This window comes from Neopelma chrysocephalum, unplaced genomic scaffold (genome assembly GCF_003984885.1).
Source record: "Neopelma chrysocephalum unplaced genomic scaffold, ASM398488v2 Primary Assembly neopelma1_122, whole genome shotgun sequence".
Taxonomy (NCBI): domain Eukaryota; kingdom Metazoa; phylum Chordata; class Aves; order Passeriformes; family Pipridae; genus Neopelma; species Neopelma chrysocephalum.
The window spans coordinates 647,904-667,596 of record NW_020897784.1 but is presented as its reverse complement, the minus strand read 5'-3'; the positions used below and the strand labels follow the sequence as shown (position 1 = coordinate 667,596).

At 56.6% G+C, this 19,693-nt stretch overlaps 2 protein-coding genes across 5 annotated transcripts in view; both read right to left on the bottom strand.

The window, feature by feature from the left end:
* The window catches only part of LGR6 (leucine rich repeat containing G protein-coupled receptor 6), a 132,934-nt gene extending 130,724 nt beyond the window's left edge, over nt 1–2,210 (bottom strand). The window contains exon 1 of the mRNA XM_027697743.1: nt 1,845–2,210. Coding sequence (XP_027553544.1) covers nt 1,845–2,185 — 341 coding nt within the window. The 5' untranslated portion in view covers nt 2,186–2,210. The remainder of the gene's footprint in view (nt 1–1,844) is intronic.
* Nucleotides 2,211–10,326: 8,116 nt separating this feature from the next.
* The window catches only part of LOC113974519 (receptor-type tyrosine-protein phosphatase V-like), a 40,072-nt gene continuing 30,705 nt past the window's right edge, over nt 10,327–19,693 (bottom strand). For 3 of the 4 annotated variants that reach the window (XM_027697688.1, XM_027697690.1, XM_027697689.1), the window contains 12 exons: nt 19,389–19,511; nt 18,756–18,916; nt 18,249–18,384; nt 17,593–17,672; nt 16,773–16,860; nt 16,202–16,292; nt 15,473–15,549; nt 15,005–15,139; nt 14,387–14,509; nt 13,747–13,904; nt 13,148–13,283; nt 10,327–10,897 (listed from right to left, as the gene is read on the bottom strand). In XM_027697688.1, the coding sequence (XP_027553489.1) occupies nt 10,838–10,897; nt 13,148–13,283; nt 13,747–13,904; nt 14,387–14,509; nt 15,005–15,139; nt 15,473–15,549; nt 16,202–16,292; nt 16,773–16,860; nt 17,593–17,672; nt 18,249–18,384; nt 18,756–18,916; nt 19,389–19,511 (1,368 nt within the window). In that variant the 3' untranslated portion in view covers nt 10,327–10,837. Of the gene's footprint in view, nt 10,898–13,147; nt 13,284–13,746; nt 13,905–14,386; nt 14,510–15,004; nt 15,140–15,472; nt 15,550–16,201; nt 16,293–16,772; nt 16,861–17,592; nt 17,673–18,248; nt 18,385–18,755; nt 18,917–19,388; nt 19,512–19,693 lie in introns of those variants that run through there. The other variant, XM_027697691.1, reaches the window with a different exon arrangement.

The window sequence follows — 19,693 nt, the reverse complement described above, 5'->3', positions numbered from 1 at the left end:
GTGCGAGGACGGGATCGACCCGCGGGGAAAGTGCGGGGCCGTGATCTTCGCTATCCGTGGGAGAGCGCAGAGTGACGGATGGGGGAGAAACCCACGGGAGAGAGCGGAGCCACAGCCAGTGCAGCCCACGGGAAAGAGTGGGGCTGGTGCAGCCCCACACGGGACCGAGGGACCCGACACGCTGCCAAAGTGACGGGGGCCGCGGGGCTGTCCCGAGAACCCGGTCCCAGCGGAATCCAGCGCTCTCCGCCAGCGGCCACACCGGGCCGGGAGCATCTCACAGCATCCACCCGTCCTGCGGCTCCCAGCCCGAGGGGCATCTCTGCGGAGCTGACACGCAGCCTGTTCTCAGCGGAGTGCCCCGTCCTGTGATGCCTGAGAGGGTGGGGTGGGTGCCCGACAGGGCTGCCCCTTGTCCCCGCAGTAGCATCAGTGCTGCAACGTTCTGCAGCCTCCCGTGCTGTCACTGCTCCAGTGGCTTTTCACTCGTGGGCAGCTGGCTCCACACCGAGCCCCAGGGATAGCTCTGTGCGGGTCGTACCTCGCGTAACAAGTGGTTCCCTCTCCCGGGAGAAACACAACTTGCATTACACATTTCTCTCGTCTTTCATGCTTTCCAGGGAGAATCATCCTTTTCTATTTCTCTCCCAGTTAACCCAGTACAGCTCTGGCCATCCCCTGGCTGGCACAAGACTGCTCCTCAGACAAGTGGGATGAGCAGAGAAGCCCTTACCCAGCTGTGGCAGCTTCCACTTGGCTTTGCAAAGCCCTTCCTGCATGGGTTTGGGTGCTTTGCTCTGACAGCTGAGCACCTGCATCTCAGGACAATCCAGGGACACCAGAAGACCAGCAACACGGTCTGTATGCCACCCCTGGACACAAGTTCCCTCTCAGCATGATGAACACAACATGAACATCCCCAGTACTGTCTGGGGACCACCAGTGATCCTCGATGACTGTGGTACACATGCTTTCCCTTGGCAGCACCCACGCTGCATTCAGAGCTGGGAATGCCATGGTCCTTACCAGCCTGTCTGCAGCACAGCTGGAGCTGGTGGCTGCAGCACTTTCTGCACATAAACCCAGGAAGCATCTTCCCCAGGGATAACTTGTCTCCCTGAGAGAGATGTTTCCTCCCCTGGTTAAACCCTGAGATTTTTCCACCGTCAATCATCAGGATCCTCAGTCATGACCAGTCTGATGGCACCACCAAGACCACCTCTGGGGCTAGAAATGAACCCACCAGTCCGTGTGGTCAATTAACCCTTGGGAGTATTAACATCAGAGAGGCTGTTAAACATTCACATAATCAAGAATTTTTAATTAACTAAATAATCAAAACACAACACCTACCAAACCCCCACACCTCTTACAAGACTTTAATATTCATTTTAAAGGGGCAACTCAGACACTGCTGGTGGCCAGCTCAAACCAACCCCTCCCCAAGCCCTGAGTTATCGCAGCTATTGAAATGTTTGACAGAAGGATCCCAGAGCAGTTTGCACTAATTGCTGTGTAAAAATACTCCATTATGTGCTCAGACAATCAGAATCGACCCAGCAAATCAGCTGCCCTGATCCGCTGCAATCACGGAGCAAAGCATGCAGAACATCGCAGTATAAACAGCGCTCGCGGAGGGGCGCGGGAGGAGGGGGGGCTTGGCAGGTCCTGCCCAAGGATCTGCCTTTTATTTTTGTTGTTGTTATTTTGCTTGGTTTCTAATTTCCACAGGAAATTTAATTTCGGGAAAATGTGGCACGAACTTCCAAGCCGGAGGAAAGCCGCGGCTGACGGAGGGGTCCAGGGAAAGCAATTGCAAAAGAAGCAGCACGGGCTGTACTTACAGGTAAGCGGTGAGAGGGCTCAGGTTGGCGGGGACCTCCGAGAGCCCCAGCTCGGAGCAATCCACCGAGAGCATGATGCCATCCTCCTCGCAGTGGCACTGGGGCGGGCAGGAGGGCGCAGCACCTTGCTCCACAGGCACTGTCTGGCAGCGGGCAGAGGAGGCCAAGAGAATGCCCCAGAAAAAGAGTCTGTCCATCCTCGCCTTGGCTGCGGCCGCGGGGACGGTGCCCCGGGGCTCGGCGGGGCTCGGGGGAGCGGTCCCGCCGCCTGGCACGGAGCGGGCAGGGTATCTCCTGCAGGTCGGAGTGTGGTAAGGATGCAGCCAGGGAAGGAAAGGCATTGTTGAATGATCTTGGTTATTGGGTTTCAAGGGCTGGGCAGGGGCGTGAGACACTTCAATGGGAGGAGTTAAACTTTCTACTCTTTCCCTCTCTCTCTCTCTCTCTCTCTGCCTTACAGCTGGCAGGAATTTCATTCAAAGGGAAGAAAGGGGGGGAAAAAAAAAAAGAAAAAAAAAGAAACCTCAACAAATAAAGACCTGTTCATAGCTCCGGGACCCAGGCTTGTTTTGTAACCATGTTTTTGTGAGATAGCAGGGCAGGGGAAGGCAGAGCTGGCTCCGGCAGGGCAGAGGAGTATAACTAGGGAGGCAGAAGTACCCAACCAGCACTTCAAGGGCTCCAGACTTTGGGACGCTGAAATATAACCCCAGATAAAGGACTCTGTGTCTGTGCTGGCTGTTAAGCCCAGCTGCGACTGGAAAGTCAGGGTGCAGCTGGGGAGAAGGGAGCGAGGAGCTCAGGATGAGCTGTTTGCTGGGAGCGACGGTGCCCAGGGCTGTCCGTCTGTCTGTCCTGAGCTCCGATCCTCACTCTCCAGCAGCCCTGTTGCTATCCCCTTGCACCAGGCAGGGGGATGGAGCAGGAGTGCCGTGGTGCGGAGCTCCGTGGTGGAATGCTGTGCTCTTGATACAGTTTTGCCCAGATCAAGGACAGATGTGAGCTGTGTTTGCAGGAGCTGCCCAGCTGATGCCAGGAGTAGGGGGCTGGGTTGATCCAAGAGCTCTTTCTAACCCTGGGTAAAGTGGCCAGAGGCCAAAGCAGAGGAATAGTCCATTGCCTGGGAGCTTGAAGCCACATCATCTGGAGCTGCGTCATGGTCTGGCTTACCTGGCTTAGGACTTATGCCTGCCCAGCCCAGGCTCTCCCCCGTCCTGAAACACGTGGGATGTGCATCAGAACAGGATTTCTTGCTGCTTGTGTGTCAAGGAGTTCTAGGGCAGCAGAAACACCTGCTTAGCAAAGGGACCTGGATCTGCAGTGGGAGAAGGTTACAAAAGTACAGCCCTGTGTGTCCTCTCTGATGGCAGCCACTGGCTGCTCAGTGTCACCGTGATGCCCCCCAACAGTGTGGCTGCTGTCCTCCCACAGCAGTGGATTGGGGGATATGGGTGAGCCTGGTCCTACAGCTTAAACCACACTGTGTCTCTCTCTCTCCAGGGCCAAGCATCTCATCTGTGACAGGGACAGCTGAACACGAGTCTCACATTGAAGACAGAGAGCTGTCCATGGGGCTTTAGGTGGATCTGGGCTCCTGCTGTGTTCCTCCCTCTGCCTCTCCCACAGCTGTGAATGGAGGAGGTGGATGGTGCAGCGAAAGATGGGCCTGGGTTTGGGTGGCTGCAAAGTGCCCCCACAAAGTCACCCCTCTGACTGTGACCGTGCTCTGGTAAAGTGCTGCATGGCCAAAGCACAGACTGGGAGATGCTTTCACAGCCCTGCTTCCTCTGAATGGGCTTTTCCTCCTGGCAAAAGAGTTTCCTGGTTGATATTCCCATTATCTCAGGATGAAAGAGGTAGAAGAGTTATCTGGGGTCAGGAAGGTGAACCTGCGCTGTGGGAGACTTGAAGAGCTCCAGCTCACCCAGGGGCTGGGGTGCCTTGAGGCCTTTGAGTCAGACCAGGCATCTGCTCCCAGAAAAACTGCCCAAGACAGAGTTCAGGGTTCAGGGCTGATGCACAGACTCTGGCTGAGGGCTCCTGGGTGGGGTGATGCTGGGTCTGAAACTACTTCACTTGCAAACACATTCGGATCCTGCAGTTTCAGGACTCCCTGTGACTGCTGCAATCAGTGGAAGCTTTGTCACTGAGTGCAGGGGAGTGCAGAGGATTTTGGTTTTGGAATAGGAACTGATTTAGTTGAAATTAAGCCCCTTCCATCATGAACAGTGCTGGATATGTCATTAATTAAACATTTGCAATGTGTTTTGACATCTCCAAAAGTAAAACACTGCTTAGGGGGGAGATGGGCAGCCCTCTTCAGAGACATGGGTCCTCCTGGGGTTCCTCAACACAATTCCCCTCCAGCTCTGACATGGGGCTTTAGCATGGGCTGAAATGGCTGGATTTGCTCTTACAGCAGCTGGGAATTTGGAATCAGTCTGGAGAAAGTGTCAGGCCTCTGCTCCTGGCTGCAGCAGCAGCTCTTATCTGTGGTTCCTGTCCCTCTCCCTCAAACCTCGGCAGCCAACACCAACCATGTCGCCAGCTCCTGGCAGATTCTCGCTCAGTGAATTCTTGTCAGGGATGCAGGGCTCTGGGCAAGCACACTATTAGTAGAGTTCTTCAAAAAATAGATCACACTGAACAGTTTCTTATTGAAAACTGCCATTCAGCTGAAACAGAGATATTTCCTCAGGAAGGCATTGACTGCAATGACATTTTTCACATTGTTTTTGGAGCAGCATGGCCTGATGTTGGAGAGCTTTTCTCTGTGTGCCTCACTTTGCTTTGACTTTTCTGTTTGCTTTTTATTTCAGCTCGACCTGTGGTGGTTCATATCCGTGTCTCGTTTCTTTGAGACCTCATAACAGCTGCCAATATTCAAAGTTGTCACTTATTCCAGCATGTCACCTGGCTCCTGGCTAAACCAAGAGATTGGACATCAAGCTGCTTGGACCAGAGAGCTCTGATGTTTCCATGGTAAACCCGGAATTTCTGAGTAAGCCCCTCTGGGGTGGAAGTGCCACTTTTCAGCCGGCTCTCGCTGAAGCTGCAGCTCGCTGCGAGCAGTGTGGGCTGTGTCATTCCATTACTAAAGGCACCGGGAGCTCCCGATCCAGCGCATTCCTATTAACGGGAGTGGATGTTTTCCTCCAGGCTCACCCGTGTTTGTGTGTTGTCCTCTAGCGGCAGCCCGCGGTCTGGGGAGAGGAGGAGAGCGCTGCTCCACAGCCACCCCGCTCCGGCTGCTTTTAAAGGATGGGGCGGAGACTCTGGGACCAAACACTGGGGGGTTGTGGCTGTGTGCACCTCTGAGTGGCAGGTGATATCCCAGGCGATATTTCTCCTGCTGCCCCACACCAAGAAGTCTTCCTACAGCTTTCTTAAAAGCAGGGAAAACCAAAAACCCTTGGGAAAATTTAGAATGCAGCCTAAGCGGGGTACAAGGTGCAGCTCGTGTGAGCTGCAAGCACAGCCATGGCCTCAGCTGCTCAGGGGCACAGAGGGGGCACAGGGTGGTGGGAGTGGGTTGCATTTTTCACACCAACACATGCTCAGAGGGGTCTTGCTCTGGATCCCAACCTTGGACCTGAGGAGAGCCGGGACTCCATGTACCAGCTCTGGCCAGATCCTCTCCGAGGGCCAGAAATGAGATTCCAGACAGGCTTTGGGCTGAAGACTGTGCCTGGCAAGGCTTTCTGGAGCTGCTGGTGTTCAAAGGCCAACAGAGTTGCTGCAGAGGTGTAGCTGGGGCAGGGCTATACACCTGCTCTAGGTGACCCTGCTTTGGCAGTGGAGTTGGACTAGATGATCTCCAGAGGTCCCTTCCAACCCTGTGATTCTGTGAATTCCCCTTCTAGTTCAGACCTACCTTCAATCTGTCTGGATCAGCACTTCTGCTCCCCAGGAGGTGGCTGACATTGGCAGCTGATGACAGAGATGTTGGAGATCCAGTGGGGGATCCAGCTGCAATCCTGCTGCTCCTGGTGCTGGTACAGCTCAGATGCAAGAGATGGTGGGCACTGGGCATCCCACACCATGACTGGTGCCAGGGGCTGATATCATGGAGGTGTCCCTCTGGAGGTGTGGCAGAGTGCCGTGGGCTCCCTGTGGTGGGAGCAGTGCCCCATTACTGTGTTGTGCAAAGATGTGGAGCTGCTGGACTCTGTGCCCTGGGGAGAGCAGGGGACAGAGGAGAGCCTGGAGTAGAGGTTCAGCACCTCTCGAGGTGGAATTGAGGAGGTCTGGTGCTCCAGCAGCCACCATCAGGCTCCCAACTGTGGATCCCAAGGGAATCCAAGGGGTGGGCATCCCTGCTCTCCTCTCACTTGACAATCCTAACCCAGTCTGCCCCTACTGTTGGGGGTGGGAAAGGGAGTCTAAATATTCATGGTCTTGCTTATCGCCAGTGTTTTGACCTCTGCACAGGAGCTGATGGAGGAAGGCAGTGGCTGGATGCTGCTTGACTGGAGCAGGATAAATATGAAGAACAACACAACACGGTCCAGAACTCACTGGGCGGCCCAAGCCGGAGGCTTGTTTTGTTTTAGTGTTTTGTTGTCTCTCTCTCCCCCTCTGGGTTTCGTGGCGCTTGAGCTGCAGGGCTGGAAAATTATTCATCCAAACCACAGCTCCCCCGACACCCTCTGGAAGCATCTGTGGCTCCAGACTCCACTGCAGCAGTGGGTGGGAGGTCGTAAATTCATCATCGTCACCGACTTGGCCTCCTGTCAGGCAGGACGTGGAGCACAGAGCAGTGGGCTGTGCCACAGTCACACGCTGTGTGACTGTCACAGCCACACTCAACTCAATGGGCAGAACCTGTCGGCCAGTTTGTGTGACAAATCCCTGTCCTGGTGACGAGAAGGTCCCACAATAGCTGCTGGAACAGCTGTGCTTCAGCTGCAGTTGTCTGCAGGTTCACCTTGGCTGCTGGCTCTGCTGGAAACACCGTGGTGGTGTGTTAGCCAGATGTGAGGGCTGAGGGATCACTTGCTCCTGGACTTATGGAAGCTCTGGAGACAGCAACATGCCTCCCCCACCATGGCTTCCACTTCCTTCCTTGTGACTCGGAGCTGGTGCCCCTTGTAGCTCTCTGCCACCAGCCCTAAGCGGCAGGGACTGCTGTCTCTGTGCACAGATGCACAGGAGACCCTGGAGCACTTTCCCAAGGGACTGTAGGAAGATCCTGGTACACTACCCACCTGCTGAGGCGGATGCTGAACTGAGCTCCAGTGGGGCAGGTGCCAGCAGAACTCACCCCACCCCTTCCTCGGTCACGGCCACCAGCTGAGGGTGAACTGGGGAGTGGCCAGGTTGTCTCACGGGGATGATGTTCTGCTCTTCTCCACGAAAGGCAAGAGCCCACAAGCTGTCCCTGGGAATGCTCTCCCATCCTGAGGCCTCTCTCCTGTGCCGTCAGCTGTAGGGCAAGGCACAGACCCTCTCCAGAGGGAATATGGCTTTGAGCAAATCCTCAGGCCTAATGACTCTGAAAGCCATAGGGTAGCTCTGATTGCAGAGAAACAGCAAAGAGAGGCTGGGTACTTCCTGCCCCTCCTTATCCCTGGCAGCTGCCCCTTTTGGAGGAGCAGACCTGGCTGGGCTGTGGGGAGACCTGGGAGCTGCATTTGGCAGAGCAAGAGAGGGACTTGCCCCTGCAGACCCCTGGGCTACTGAGGGGTGATGCACAGCCAGAAGGGCAATGCCCACCCATCCAGGAGAGGCAGCCAGCAGAACAAGTCCCACACACTGGCTGCCAGGCCCTAGAGAGCAAAACTCTTGGTCATCCTTCTTCTCTGCCACTCACAAGGCTACCCCATAGCATCCTCACTGTCACTGTGACTGGCCCGGCTTTGCAGGTCAGGGCTCCACAGATGTTCTTGAAATCCCCTGAGAGGAGGATCAGGTGTTTTAACATCATAAAACATGTGGGGACAGACAGGCACAAAGGCTTGTGGGTGTTCAGTGCAGACTGCACACCTTGAATAAGAGCCTGATGGGCACCTGGCTTAACCTTGTGTCTACACACACCTTGGAGACGTAACCATGGCCAGCACCTGGGATTCCTGGGACATACACAGCCAGGAGAGCCACAGGCTGTGTCCAACAGCACCAGCAGGGTGATTCTGGGGTTAGATCCAGGTCTGGTTCACCTCTCCCCTGTTTGAGGGCATGAGCACCAGCCCTTTCCCACACCAGCAGCTCTCTCATTCCCACACAGTGACCTCTGCCTTCATGTGCTTTGCAGGTGGGTTGTGCTGAGGGTGAGGCAGTGAGGAGAGGGCTCCAAGATGGGATTGAGCCTCTGGAGTGAAAGTACCAGCACTCTCACTGTCCTAGGGATTTGTTAGGGTGGACCTGCAGGTCCTGGCAGAAAGGCTGCTGTCCCGTAGCCTAGGAACTATTTTCAAGGCTGGATGCAGCTGGAGGTTGAAAGCTGGACATCAGGGTTGTTTCCAGTGGAGGTCTAAGGAGGATGTGCATGTGTCAGCAGGGCAGCTCCTTCTTGGAGGCTCTTGGGGCAAAATCCCAGTCTGTCAGCTCCAAACTCTGGGCAGACAAGGGGCATGCCATTCTTTGGACCAGGTTTGATTCTGCAGCTTGCTTGCTTGATGTTGACCACCATGTCCTCCCGTGGTGGCCCAGAGGCACATAGGTGGCTGCTGCTGCAAACCTCATGTGCAGGCAGCAGCCCAACCCCACTGAACCTGGCTATGGGGCTGGGGATCACTGGAAGCAAACATTTCCCTGCTGTGACCGTCATCCTACAGCACCAGTGTGGTCCAGGAATTACTGGTTATATAAAAGTCATAAAGCCATCACGCTTTATGTGAGCAATGGGAAGTGCCAGGCTCCTCCCAAGGCAACATCATAAATCCTTTTGTGCACATGAGAATGTCCACTGAGCTTCACAGGCCCTTTTCATGTTGAAAGTATTCACTCATCCTCCTGAAGAGCCCCTGGCATGTTGGCATCCAGAAGCAGGAACATAACAAGTCACTGGATGGTCACTTGTGCAGGCTGAGCAGTGAGTGATGGGTCACATCCCTCTGGCGGGTGACCCTGGCACAAAGATGTGGTGACATGGAAACATTTTTGAACAGCAGCTGGATCCAGGACAATGCAGGTCAGGGTGAGTGAGGGTGACCATGGGTGACTCAGGATGCTCTGGGCTGTGGTGAAGCCAGCACAGCACACACAGCATGTCCAGGGTGGGAGGAAAACCAGCCCTGCAGAGGGCTAAGGCTCTGCCCTGTCTGGGTTTCCTCCAGCCCACGAGTGCTGCAGCTTGGAGCTGGGAGTAGAGCATGGAATGCAGGGAAGGAGTGGGTGGCACAGGGAACTGAGCAGCTGTGCCTGCAGTAGGGAAGGTATGTTGAGTGAAGGGAGACACTGCTCCCACCCTGCCTGTGGCCACACCTGGAAAGTGGGTGCAAAGGACAGTGGGCAGGACACAGGACTGGGGGCTGCACTGCACTGGTGGGTGGTGGGGATGGACGTTGGGTGGTGGGAACAGGAGGTGAGTGGGGACAGCAAGTGCCAAAAACGTGATTTAGGAGAGGGGGAAAAGGGATACCCCATTGCAAAAGAGGCATCATCCCAGTGCTGGGAATGCTGATGTGCCCTGGGTGTCCCATTCTGGGGTGCAGACAGCAGGATCCTTGCTTTGGAAGAGGGAGAAGCTGCTTGTGGAAACACAGGGATGGTAGGATGACTGGCCAACTTCAGTCACCCATCTGGGGCTCTCTGTTCCTTATAACAGGTCTTGGGACCCCCTCATCATACCTTTTGTGTCTCCTCACCCTGTTCCAAGGCAGCTCCCATTGGGCACAGTATTATGGGCAGGAGTGTGGGCCACACTGGGACAGGAGTGCTCCTTTCAGACTGCACTGTAGCCCCATGCTGCTGGAAGGAGTGAAGGAAGATAAACAGGGTCCCAGTTACAGTTTTTTCTACCCCAGGAATATGCTTGTGAAATCATCTGCCTTTTTTTTTTTTAAACTCTTTCTTCTGTCCTGCACTTGCAGCTCAACAGAGTTGCTGCTTATGATTTCAGCTTGTGCAGAGCACCCATGTCCCTGCATTGATGACCCAGTTCCCAGAGCAGCAGGGCTGCTGGGGCTGCCAGCTGCTTGCCAGTATGTCAGCTGGACCATGTGGCCTTGCCCTGGTCCCTGGTGCTGAGCAGCCAGCAGGTTCACAACTTTGAGCCCAGGCTTCATCTGAAAATGTGTCCCTTCCTCACAAAGCTGTGGGTGGGCTGGAGATTCACTGCAGAAGTATTGCCTCAGGGGCAGGAGCAGATGAAAGTGAGCAGAAGCTGCTGTGTGCAATGGACTTCAGCATCTGGAGTGCCCAAGGGACACTGCTGATTCCCATGGCTGGGGACACAGCTGCCCTTTTGGGAACAGCTGCTAAACTGCAGCCTTCACACCACTGAGAGCCCACAAAAGCCAGCCCACCCTATGGGCACACGCTTTCCTAGGGCTGTTTATTGTTTGTACCTAAGACTGTTCCACTAGCCAAGACAAGGCAGGTCCCACAGTGCTCTGTCCACAGCACATCTGAGACCTCGACACGCCGGTGCCCGTGGGCACGTGGAGACCGTGGTGCTCTGTGCTCCTGTTGGACCTCAGGGGCACCACAGAGCCCCACAGCTGCCCTGTGAACTGCAGGGGGAGTTAGCAAACCTTTCAGGCACCAGGAATCCTGGAGATGTCCAAAGCAAGAGAGCATCCTGCCCAGCCCCTTGCTGTGTCTGCACCGAGGGGCCGTGGCAGTGCATGGCAGGACACTGTCAGTCTGTCCAGAAGGCCCCGTGCTGCTGCTCACATCACCTGGGGTGAGATGGTGACAGTGCCAGGGTAGGTCACTGCTCGCTGCAGGGCTCACTCTGTGCCAGGAGTCCCTCAGGGCTCTCACCCCAGCTCCGCCCAGGACCCCAGAGAGGGGCAGGGCAGGATCGTGCCAGGAAGGGCCGAGCAGTGTTAGGGCTGATTCTGGGTGATGATGTCCTGGATGCAGGAGTACAGGAACATGTACTGGTCCTGCAAGAGAGAAAGGGGAGTCAGAGTCAGCTTTCTGACAGAGACCTCCTGCTCACAGACTAACCCTGCGATTTGCCTTACAAAATCCTAATTAAGGAACAGTGTCTGATAGCAGAGCAGGATTTGCTCTCCCAAGTGGTCCATGATGGTCCTGTGTCACCACTGTTGCCCGGAAAGGAAGATTCAAGCCTGTTGCACCATGTTTGTTTCCCCCTACTTCATCCCCCCGTGATGGAGCTGAGAGAAACACCCCATCTGAGACGGGGAGGAACAATCCAAGTGCCCCATGGCTTTTGGATGTGCTGTGGTTGCATCCAAAACAAGAGCAAAGAGCAACTCCAGTGATGCTGCCGAGCGTGGAGCTGGATGGAGTGCGTGGAGTTTGGTCCCAAGGCTGCGAGGGAAGTACCCCTGGAGCAGAAGTTTCCCTTGGTGTATTCCCAGCATACCTGAGTCAGGTGCTGACAGCGGATGAGGGCAGATGCTTGCAGGCTCTCAGAGGTACACAAAAATATCTGTGTGTTTTTAGCCCAGTTGCATTTTTTGTCTCTTTTTAAGATCACCAAAATGATCTATCCATTCCAAATGTGGCTTCAGAGGCCTCAAGTCCCCTGTGGGTTTGATACGAAGTTCTGCCCAAATGCCAGGCTGCTCCAAAATGACACCAGGCTACAAACACCCAGGACTGACCAGGCAGGCTCTGAGGAAGGCGAGATGTGGGGAAGGTGAATGAAGCTGTATTCAGGACACAGAGCTGGAGGGCAGGGCCAGCCAGCAAATGGTGTGGGTTGGAATCACGTGGCAGTGGGCAGGGGGGATTAGGGACTCATGGAGGGGCCTCTGAACAGCTGCTAATGCGCTGGCTGAGCCACAAGTCACGAGGAGCCTCCTCCCTGCAGCGGCGGGTTCAGCCCCACGAAGGGCTCCACAGATCACACAATGGCTGAGGCTCCAGGTCACCAGAGCATGTTTTCAATGCGCTGGGTCTGATTGTGAAATCTGCAGTGACAGCCCGGGGTCGACTTCAGCCCAGGCACACTCAGTGCCTGGCCACATGCAAGAGCACATCCCCCGGGACACGCACCGTGCTGGAGCTGCTGGTGCTTAGTATCCATGGTTTATCCATCAAAGGTTCATCTTCCTCCTTGTTTCCCCCCAGAAAAAAATCAACTGATGCCCCCGGCACTAGAGCAGCATGCCTCCACCAGAGATAAAGGGGTGCTGGCAAGCCCCTGCAGGGATGGAGGAGGCTGGAGGGCAGCCCCGCCGCTCCCCTGCTGGCCGTGCTGTGATCCGAGTGACCACTGCTTGAGGAGGTGGGAAGGCAGCTCCTCTGCTGCCCCCCTTCAGCGGGACAGCGGTGTTTGATGGGCACTTGCTGTGCCTTTGTGGGCACATTGTGTCCCTGCACGGCCAGAGCTGTGGGAACACAAAGCAGCTCTGAGGCGGAGGCAGCGGATGCCTTGCCCTCCTCAGGCTCCCGCCATGCACATGGTTCACATTAATTAAGAATGCAATTAGCTTCTTGAAGGAGGCTCTGCAGCTCGGAAGCCGCAGGGAGATCTGGCCCAGTTCTGCTGTGCCCTGTGGGCAGCGTTTCTAGGGATGTGCATGAGCTCATTCAGCAGCTGCAGCAATTGAAGCTCTGTCCAGAGGCATCGGTGCCACGGGCGCCCGTCAGGAGCTGCACACTGAGGCCTGCAAGGCTGGGCTGCCACGGCACAGCTGTGGCACCATCACAGTGCCATGGCCCACAGGGCACCTGCTTTTGTGGCAGCGTGTCCCACTGTCCCCCTGGCAGGCAGCCCTGGCTGTGACAGCAGGCTCTGGGCCTGGGGGATGTGGCAGGAAAGGCACTGGACCGGGGGAGAGCCAGCAGGTCCCGGGTACCCGGGCTGACAGGCACGTCCAGGTGCCAAGGGAGAGCAGGCAGGTTTGTCATGTGGGATGACACCGGTGCTCCACAATCCACAGGATACAATGGGAAGAGTGCCTTGCATTTACTGTGAGCTCACATACAATTTAACTGATCTTAACTCCAGAACTGAGAAGATGGAAAACTGTGCCCTGGGAGAAGACAGTGCCCTCAGCAGCCGGCAGAGCCACAGGGCGGGGAGGAAGCACGAAGTAAATCCGTGCCTAGGCTAGACAGGGAGCACCTGGGAGTGGGCAGGATGCCACCAGCTCCAGGCAGGTCAGCACAAAGGCTCTGCTCTGCCCAGCCCTCCACCCCTTCTCCTTCCCACCTACCAGAGTCGGGGTCATGAGGCAGCAGCTTCGGGCCAGCTGGAGGGTCACGCCATAGATGTCCACGATTCTCTCAGCTTTCATCTGGTGCAACAGGCAATCCAGGGAGATCAGTGTCCCTATCTGGCTCATGTCACCACTGCAGGGGACAAGGGAGGGTCACTGATGCCAGGCCAGGCTGAGCTGAACCTCTTTGAAAGAAGGCACCAGTCCAAAGAAGACAGTGTTGGCACTGTAGGACTGTGAGCTCTCTCTGTGTGCAAGCAGGTGAGGACGTCAGTGCTGCTGCTTGCAGGATCCCAGCAGTCAGTCCAGGAATGGCCTGGGCACCTCAGTCTGGGAATGCCTGCTCCACCCACGCTCACCCCTGGCCCAGCCCTGTTTGCCCTCCCTTGTCCCAGTCCTTGGCAGAACACTGCTCCCTGTGACCTCCCAGGCTCAGAACTTCCCCAGGCTCCCATGGACCTATTCTCAACATGCCCCAAAGCCTCAGGGTCTGTGGTGGAGGGGAAGGCTTGCTGGCACCACACCAAGGTGCTACAAAGCCTGGTAGCTCCCAGCTCAGGGAGGCTGCCCATGGATGGAGGTGTGAGCAGGGGTACCTGCAGTGCAGCAGGAGAGGACTGGTTCTCCTCCGGTGGGGCAGGCACCGTCTGACAGCCGTGAGCAGCTCCACCAGGCTCTGCACATCGGGCTGCTTCTTGCTGCTCCAGAGTGTGTACAGGAACCTCTGTACCTGCCTCTCCTTTCCTTTCTTCTCCTGGTGAGACACAAAGAGCTGACGTCTGTTGGGGAGGGATGGGCGACTTTGGATGCTGAGGGGTCCCAGTTCTCCCATCCTTAGGCTCTCTGATGCTTTCCTGAGCTTACTGCCAGCTTCTGTAAAGCTGTCCAGGCATCTCTGCTGGGGCACTGCCCACCACCCACGCAGTGGGTACAGTGACTCTGGCAACCTGCTCTCCTTCCCCACGGCACCCCAACCTGCCCCTGCTGAGGGGACCTTTTCAAAGAAGGTCAGAAAGACCTATCAGCAAGGGGTGGGGGAAGCCCCCAAGGCCTCTCTGGTGCATTTCCTGTGTCCACTCAGTTCTGCAATCCAGACTCACTCCTGCATTTCTGGACTGCTGGCACTCTGCTCTTGCCACCTGGAGAAGTCCCCACAAACCTTTCAGCCCCTACAGGGCCCTACAGACACACTCCATCCCAGGAGGTGGGAGCCAGGACAGCCCCATGGACACATACGTGCTTCAGTTTGAGCTGGGTGCATCTCCATCCCGAGACAAGCTTCTCTGGGCCACAATGGATGGTCAGTGTCTTTGTGCAGAGTGAGTCTCCTTCCAGGGGCCAGCACGCCTCACCTTGGACCTGTGTGCAACAGGGAGTTTGGCTTCCAGTGGATGGCCATTGTCTGTCATATCAGTCACTGTCTTAGGGGTCTGTGGTGGGGTTGGACCAAGAGCACCCCCAGCATCTCTCCATCTCAGTTCGTTCTCTAGGTAAACCCCAAGGGAGTTTTGGGAACACCAGCAGGTTCAGCCAGCTCCTCTGAGAACCCTGGCAATAGGAACCTGCTCAGACAATGTCTACACCTCAGCTGGGCAGAGCAGGAGCTGCTGCCCTTGATGCCATGCAGATGCAGTTTGAAGGGCACCAGCCGAGTCCAGGCATGGGGGACAGGCAGAACCCGTCTCCTGTGACAAGCTGTGGGAGCATCTGGACACAGGAAAGGTCCAGCTTTAGCTAAGCTGGATTTGCACCCAGGCCTCAGGAGGCACTGAAGAGTTCCAGGAGCTGTGCTAATTCCAACTCCATTGAACAGATCCCTGCTGGGCCATGGCATAAGTGGGCACAGTGCCTTACCTCCCCCTTGTCCTGCCATAGGAGAAGTGTTAGGATGGTGTGAACATCCTGTTCCCACACCAGGGTCCAGAAATCCTCCATGGTCAGCTTGTCAGGGCCCTGGACAGCCAGATAGTCCCTGCTGGGGCTGCAGCCCTGGGTGGGAAATAGAAATGTCACTCTCCTGCTGGAGAGCATGGCACAGGTGCCTTGTCAGCCCAGGTGGCTGCAGGAGAGGCCAGGAAGAGAAGGGAAGCTCAGCAGGTCAGAAGGCAAGAAGAGAAAAGAAAGCACTGAGGGAGGGAAGTGAGGACAGCCCAAACTGGGCAGGTGAGGGAAGACACATTCTCAGTGCTTGCAGTCCCCTCTTGTCCACACAGGACCACAGTGACCAGTGGTGCAGTGCAGGACCCATCAGGGAGTGGGGACATGGCGAGGATGGGGGACCAAGGCACCAGGGTGGGCATTGCTGCTGGGAGTGTGACTCACCGGGACACGCCACACCTGCAGGAGTCCTGAGAAAGGACCCTGTTCCAGCAGGGAAAACTTCACTCTGGAGCGATCATCTGCAAAATATGTAGGAGCTGGAGGGATCCAGGGCACTCTTGAGCTCACACAGCTTCTGCAGATTGACTGCAGAAATCCAGTGCCCCTTTCACCATTTCTTGGCAAAGGCACTCCCTTCTGCAGTGCTTGTCTCCAGCCGATGAATCTTGGCTCCCAAAAGACAGGTGTCTATCCCAACCTCCTACTCAAAGCCAACACCTGTAGTGCAGTGTCTGAGCCAATGGAAATCTGCCTGTCTCCAAGGATGGAGACCCTGCTCTGGGCCTCTGTTCCAGTGTTTGACCACCTTCATGGGAATTCACCATTCCTCCTGCTGAGTTGGATTACCCTTCCAAATCATCCCCCTTGCCTCTTGTCCCTCCATGGCACACCTCTGAGAAGACTCTCTGTTTTCCCTGTGCCTTCCCACAGGGAGCTGAAATCAGCAATAACATCTCCCCTTTGCCTTCACTCCTCCAGGCTGAGCAAACCTACCTATCCCCATCCCAAACCATGTGCTCCATCCCAAGCACCTCAATAGTCTTCTAGTGGAGTCACCAAAGTCTCAAAGTACTTTCTTATGTTGTGGACCACCGGCCCTGCTCCAGCCTGGCTCCACGCACGAGGAAGAGGAACAAGAAGGAAGAGGATGCGAGGTGTCAGGGCACTTACATGGGAGGATGCTGGAAGAGGGCTGTGTCTGCTGGCTGCCTGAAGGTGGTGATGCAGAGCTGGCTTCTTCTTTGACAACTTCCAGGAGGGTCTGCCAGAGTGAAAGTGGAGGGAGCAGTGAGTGGGAAGGGTCAGGAGGAGGAGGAACTGGGGACTCCTGAGGACACTTGGACTTGGCAATGGGGAGGTCATGGCTCCACATGAAGAAGCCTGAGCAGGGGTGCCATGAGACCACCTCTGGGGCGGGCTGCCAGGTCTGTGCCATGCTGTCAGGAGAGGGCTGCTGGTGTCCAGGTAGGTCCCTACTCTGCATTGAACCTGGGAAGGAGTGGGTCATGGACTGACAGTGATCAGTGCAAGACGTGTGAGGGACGTATTGCCTGGGGATGCAATGCCATGGAGAGGGGACACTGCCAGGACACCCAGGAAACTCGGAAACTGGGGCATGGGACCCACTCAGGAGGCACTTATGGGGTGACCCCCACCCTGAACAGGTGCAATCTCTCCCCAGGTTCCCCCAGCACATATAGCCATGGCAGCACTCCCTGTACCTGCCCAGGACAGCTCTCACCTCATACTCCCTCAGGAAGCCCATGTGGGACTTGGCTGCCATCTGGGCATAGTGCTGGGCAAAGCTCTTCAGCGGGATGGGGCAGGACCTGGGAAGAAAACCGGGGCATAACAGTGAGGCTGAGCTCACTCAGCAGCACCCAGGCTGTGTCTGCAGCAGGTGGGACAGGGCTGTGAGCAGACCTTCACCCCTCAAATGCCAGGGGTCTCCCAGATCCCCAGCCCAGCTGTGGCCCGTGACAATGTGCTCTCCCTCAGACAAAGGTAGGTCTCGGGTGTGGCACAGCCCAGGGCTCATTCCCTAGAGGCAGTAAGGACAAGGACATCCTGTTCTGCATGAGGGAGGAGACAATCTGACCACAAAGATGGGTACATGACCTTCAGAGGTAGTCCCCAAGACAATGAGGTAGGTGGCCAAAGCCATGCCCAGAGGGACATTGCTCCATCCTCTTGGCCTCCATTAGGAGGGACATCCCGAGGCCACCAGCTGCCATGAGCCTCTCCAGTTTGAACTTATCTCTAGGGCAACCCTGTGGGCTGGGAAGGCAGGGGCTGAGAGAAATGCCTTCCCCAGGACAGCTCTGCAGATCTTTGGCACTGGCAAAGATCTGGCCCTTTGTTCTGTGCTGGGCTCCCCATGCTGCAGGGAACAACCAGCCCTGTGCTGACCCCATTCAAAACACCAGGTGGGATGGCTGGTTGGGCTTCCCTGTCCTTCCCTCCTGTAGCCAAGGGTCAAGCTGGGGGCTGGATCCCAGCTTGCTGTCTGGAGGGGTCGTGGATTGGCGTGGATAGAGTGGCAAAGAACAGCAAGCCCTTACCTCTCTGTCCCTGATAAACCCAGGAGAGGTTCCTCCAAGATCTTGTCCAGGATACAGCTGTGCAGGAAAATGTACTGGGACTGGAAGGCAAAGGCAGACAGCAACACAGACCATCACACTACACAGACAGCATGAGAGGGTGTGTATGGCACTGGCTGCTGGGCAGAGGGCTCCTACATTATGCCCTAAAAGCCCAGGATTTGTGCCCAGAAGGTCCTGGCTGCTGCAGTCTGAGAATCCCATGATCCTGTCAGGTCTCTCTGTCCGTTCTGACACCTTGTCCCAGCCTCAAGGACTGGAGATATGAGACAGACTGTGGAGCACCACAGGCCAACAACATGGTGTGGGTTAAAAATTGCCTGCAAAGGGCCTGATCCTGTTCCTCAGTGCTCTGGGGTGTTTCTGAGCCTCCTGGGAGGTCTCTGAGACTCTGTAGGTCTAGCAGGGCATGAAGCCACTGAAGACCCCCGCTCAGCAATTTCCACTCCAGCTGAGCTGCTGCTTAGAGAGGCACCATGACACAGGGACAGGCTGGGGACCATCCTGGGGGTGCTGTGGCTGGCCAGCCAGCTCATCCAGCTGGCAGCCTGGTGAGCTTCAATGCCATGGAGCGAGGGGCCAGGGGCAAGAGGGAGCAGAGGGAACAGAGGTCTCACCAGCGTCTGAATCATCAGGTACCGGTTCATCCGCAAGGTGTAAACAACACCAAAAATGTCCACCACCTTCTCCTGCTTCATCTGCTGCAGCAGCCGGTCCAGGGCAATGAAGGTGCCAGTGCGGCCCACGCCAGCACTGAAAGAACAGGCAGCAAAGCTTAAACATGGCCTGACACCACCCTTCTGGCTGCTAGACACGCTCCCACAGGCTGCTCCCTGGGCACTGTCCGAGCACCCCCAGGCACTGGTCCCAGCACGGCAGGGGGCTGAGGAGCCATTCAGGCTGCCCTGGGTTGGTGCTCACAATCTCCACCTGCCCCTGCCCTGGGGCCGTGGGCAGGCAGCCAGCAGACCTATATTCCCCAACACCCTGAGCAAGAGACTCCACAGATCAGCTGTGTCTCCCAGGCACTGCTTTCCCTCACAGTTTGTGCATGAGATGGACCCTCACCCGCCCCTGCCCTTCCCCACTGTCCCCTCCCACCACCCCCTGGGACAGAGCCTCACCTGCAGTGCACGAGGGTTGGCCCTGCATCCCTAGTGCTCTGGATGTGCTCCCGGGCCAGCTCTCGGAAGGTCATGATGGAAGTCGTGGACTCTGGGATCCTGTGGTCGGGCCAGGCTGTGTAGTGCAGGTGGGACACGAATCGCTCTGCCCGGAGACCCTCCTGCAGGGGGGTGTTGGTGGTGGGTGTGCAGCCCCCTGGGACAGGGGCAGACTCGCACCCTGCAGCCCTGGGAGCACCTGGGTGCTTGAGGACACCTGGCTCAGCTGCAGGGAACAGCCAGCACCAGGTCTGCTGCACTGCCTGGTGGTTCCTGCTCCTCCTGCTCCCCCACAGCCCCCTGCCACGCTGGGACACATGGAGGTGGGAGGGAGGAGGCCTGCCTTTGACTGCCAGGGAACATGCCCTGGGAGCTGCAGGCCAACACAGTGGAGAGCAGGGTGACACATGCTGGACACCTCTGTGTCACCCACCTGAAGCAGCAGCCTGCTCCCCAGGGCCTGGGCCTTCTCCGAGCCCCGAAAATGGCAGGGAAAGGAAGTTATGCCACCGCCACCAAGGAGAAATGACAGAGCCTCCCACGCAAACCCCCAGCCCTTGACAGGTCCCCGTGTCCCCTTGAGTCTGTACTCACGTGCCACAGCTTGAACTCACGCATGGTCCACTCCTCAGAGCTGCTCTGGGTCAGCAGGTGGACCTGCACCTGCCCATAGGAGACCGGGGCGGATTCCGACGGCCAGTAATGATCACAGAGGACCTGAAGCACAGGTAGAACAGGGGCCCAGTGAGGCCAGTGAAGGCCCAGATGACCTTCTGGCTCCCTGGGAGGATCTGGAGAGCAGCAGCTGTGCAAGGAGCCAGGACAGATCTTGGGGAGCAGACCTCCTCCCCCTCCTTCCCCTCCCCACCGGGAGTTTTGCATGGCTCTCCCCCACCAGC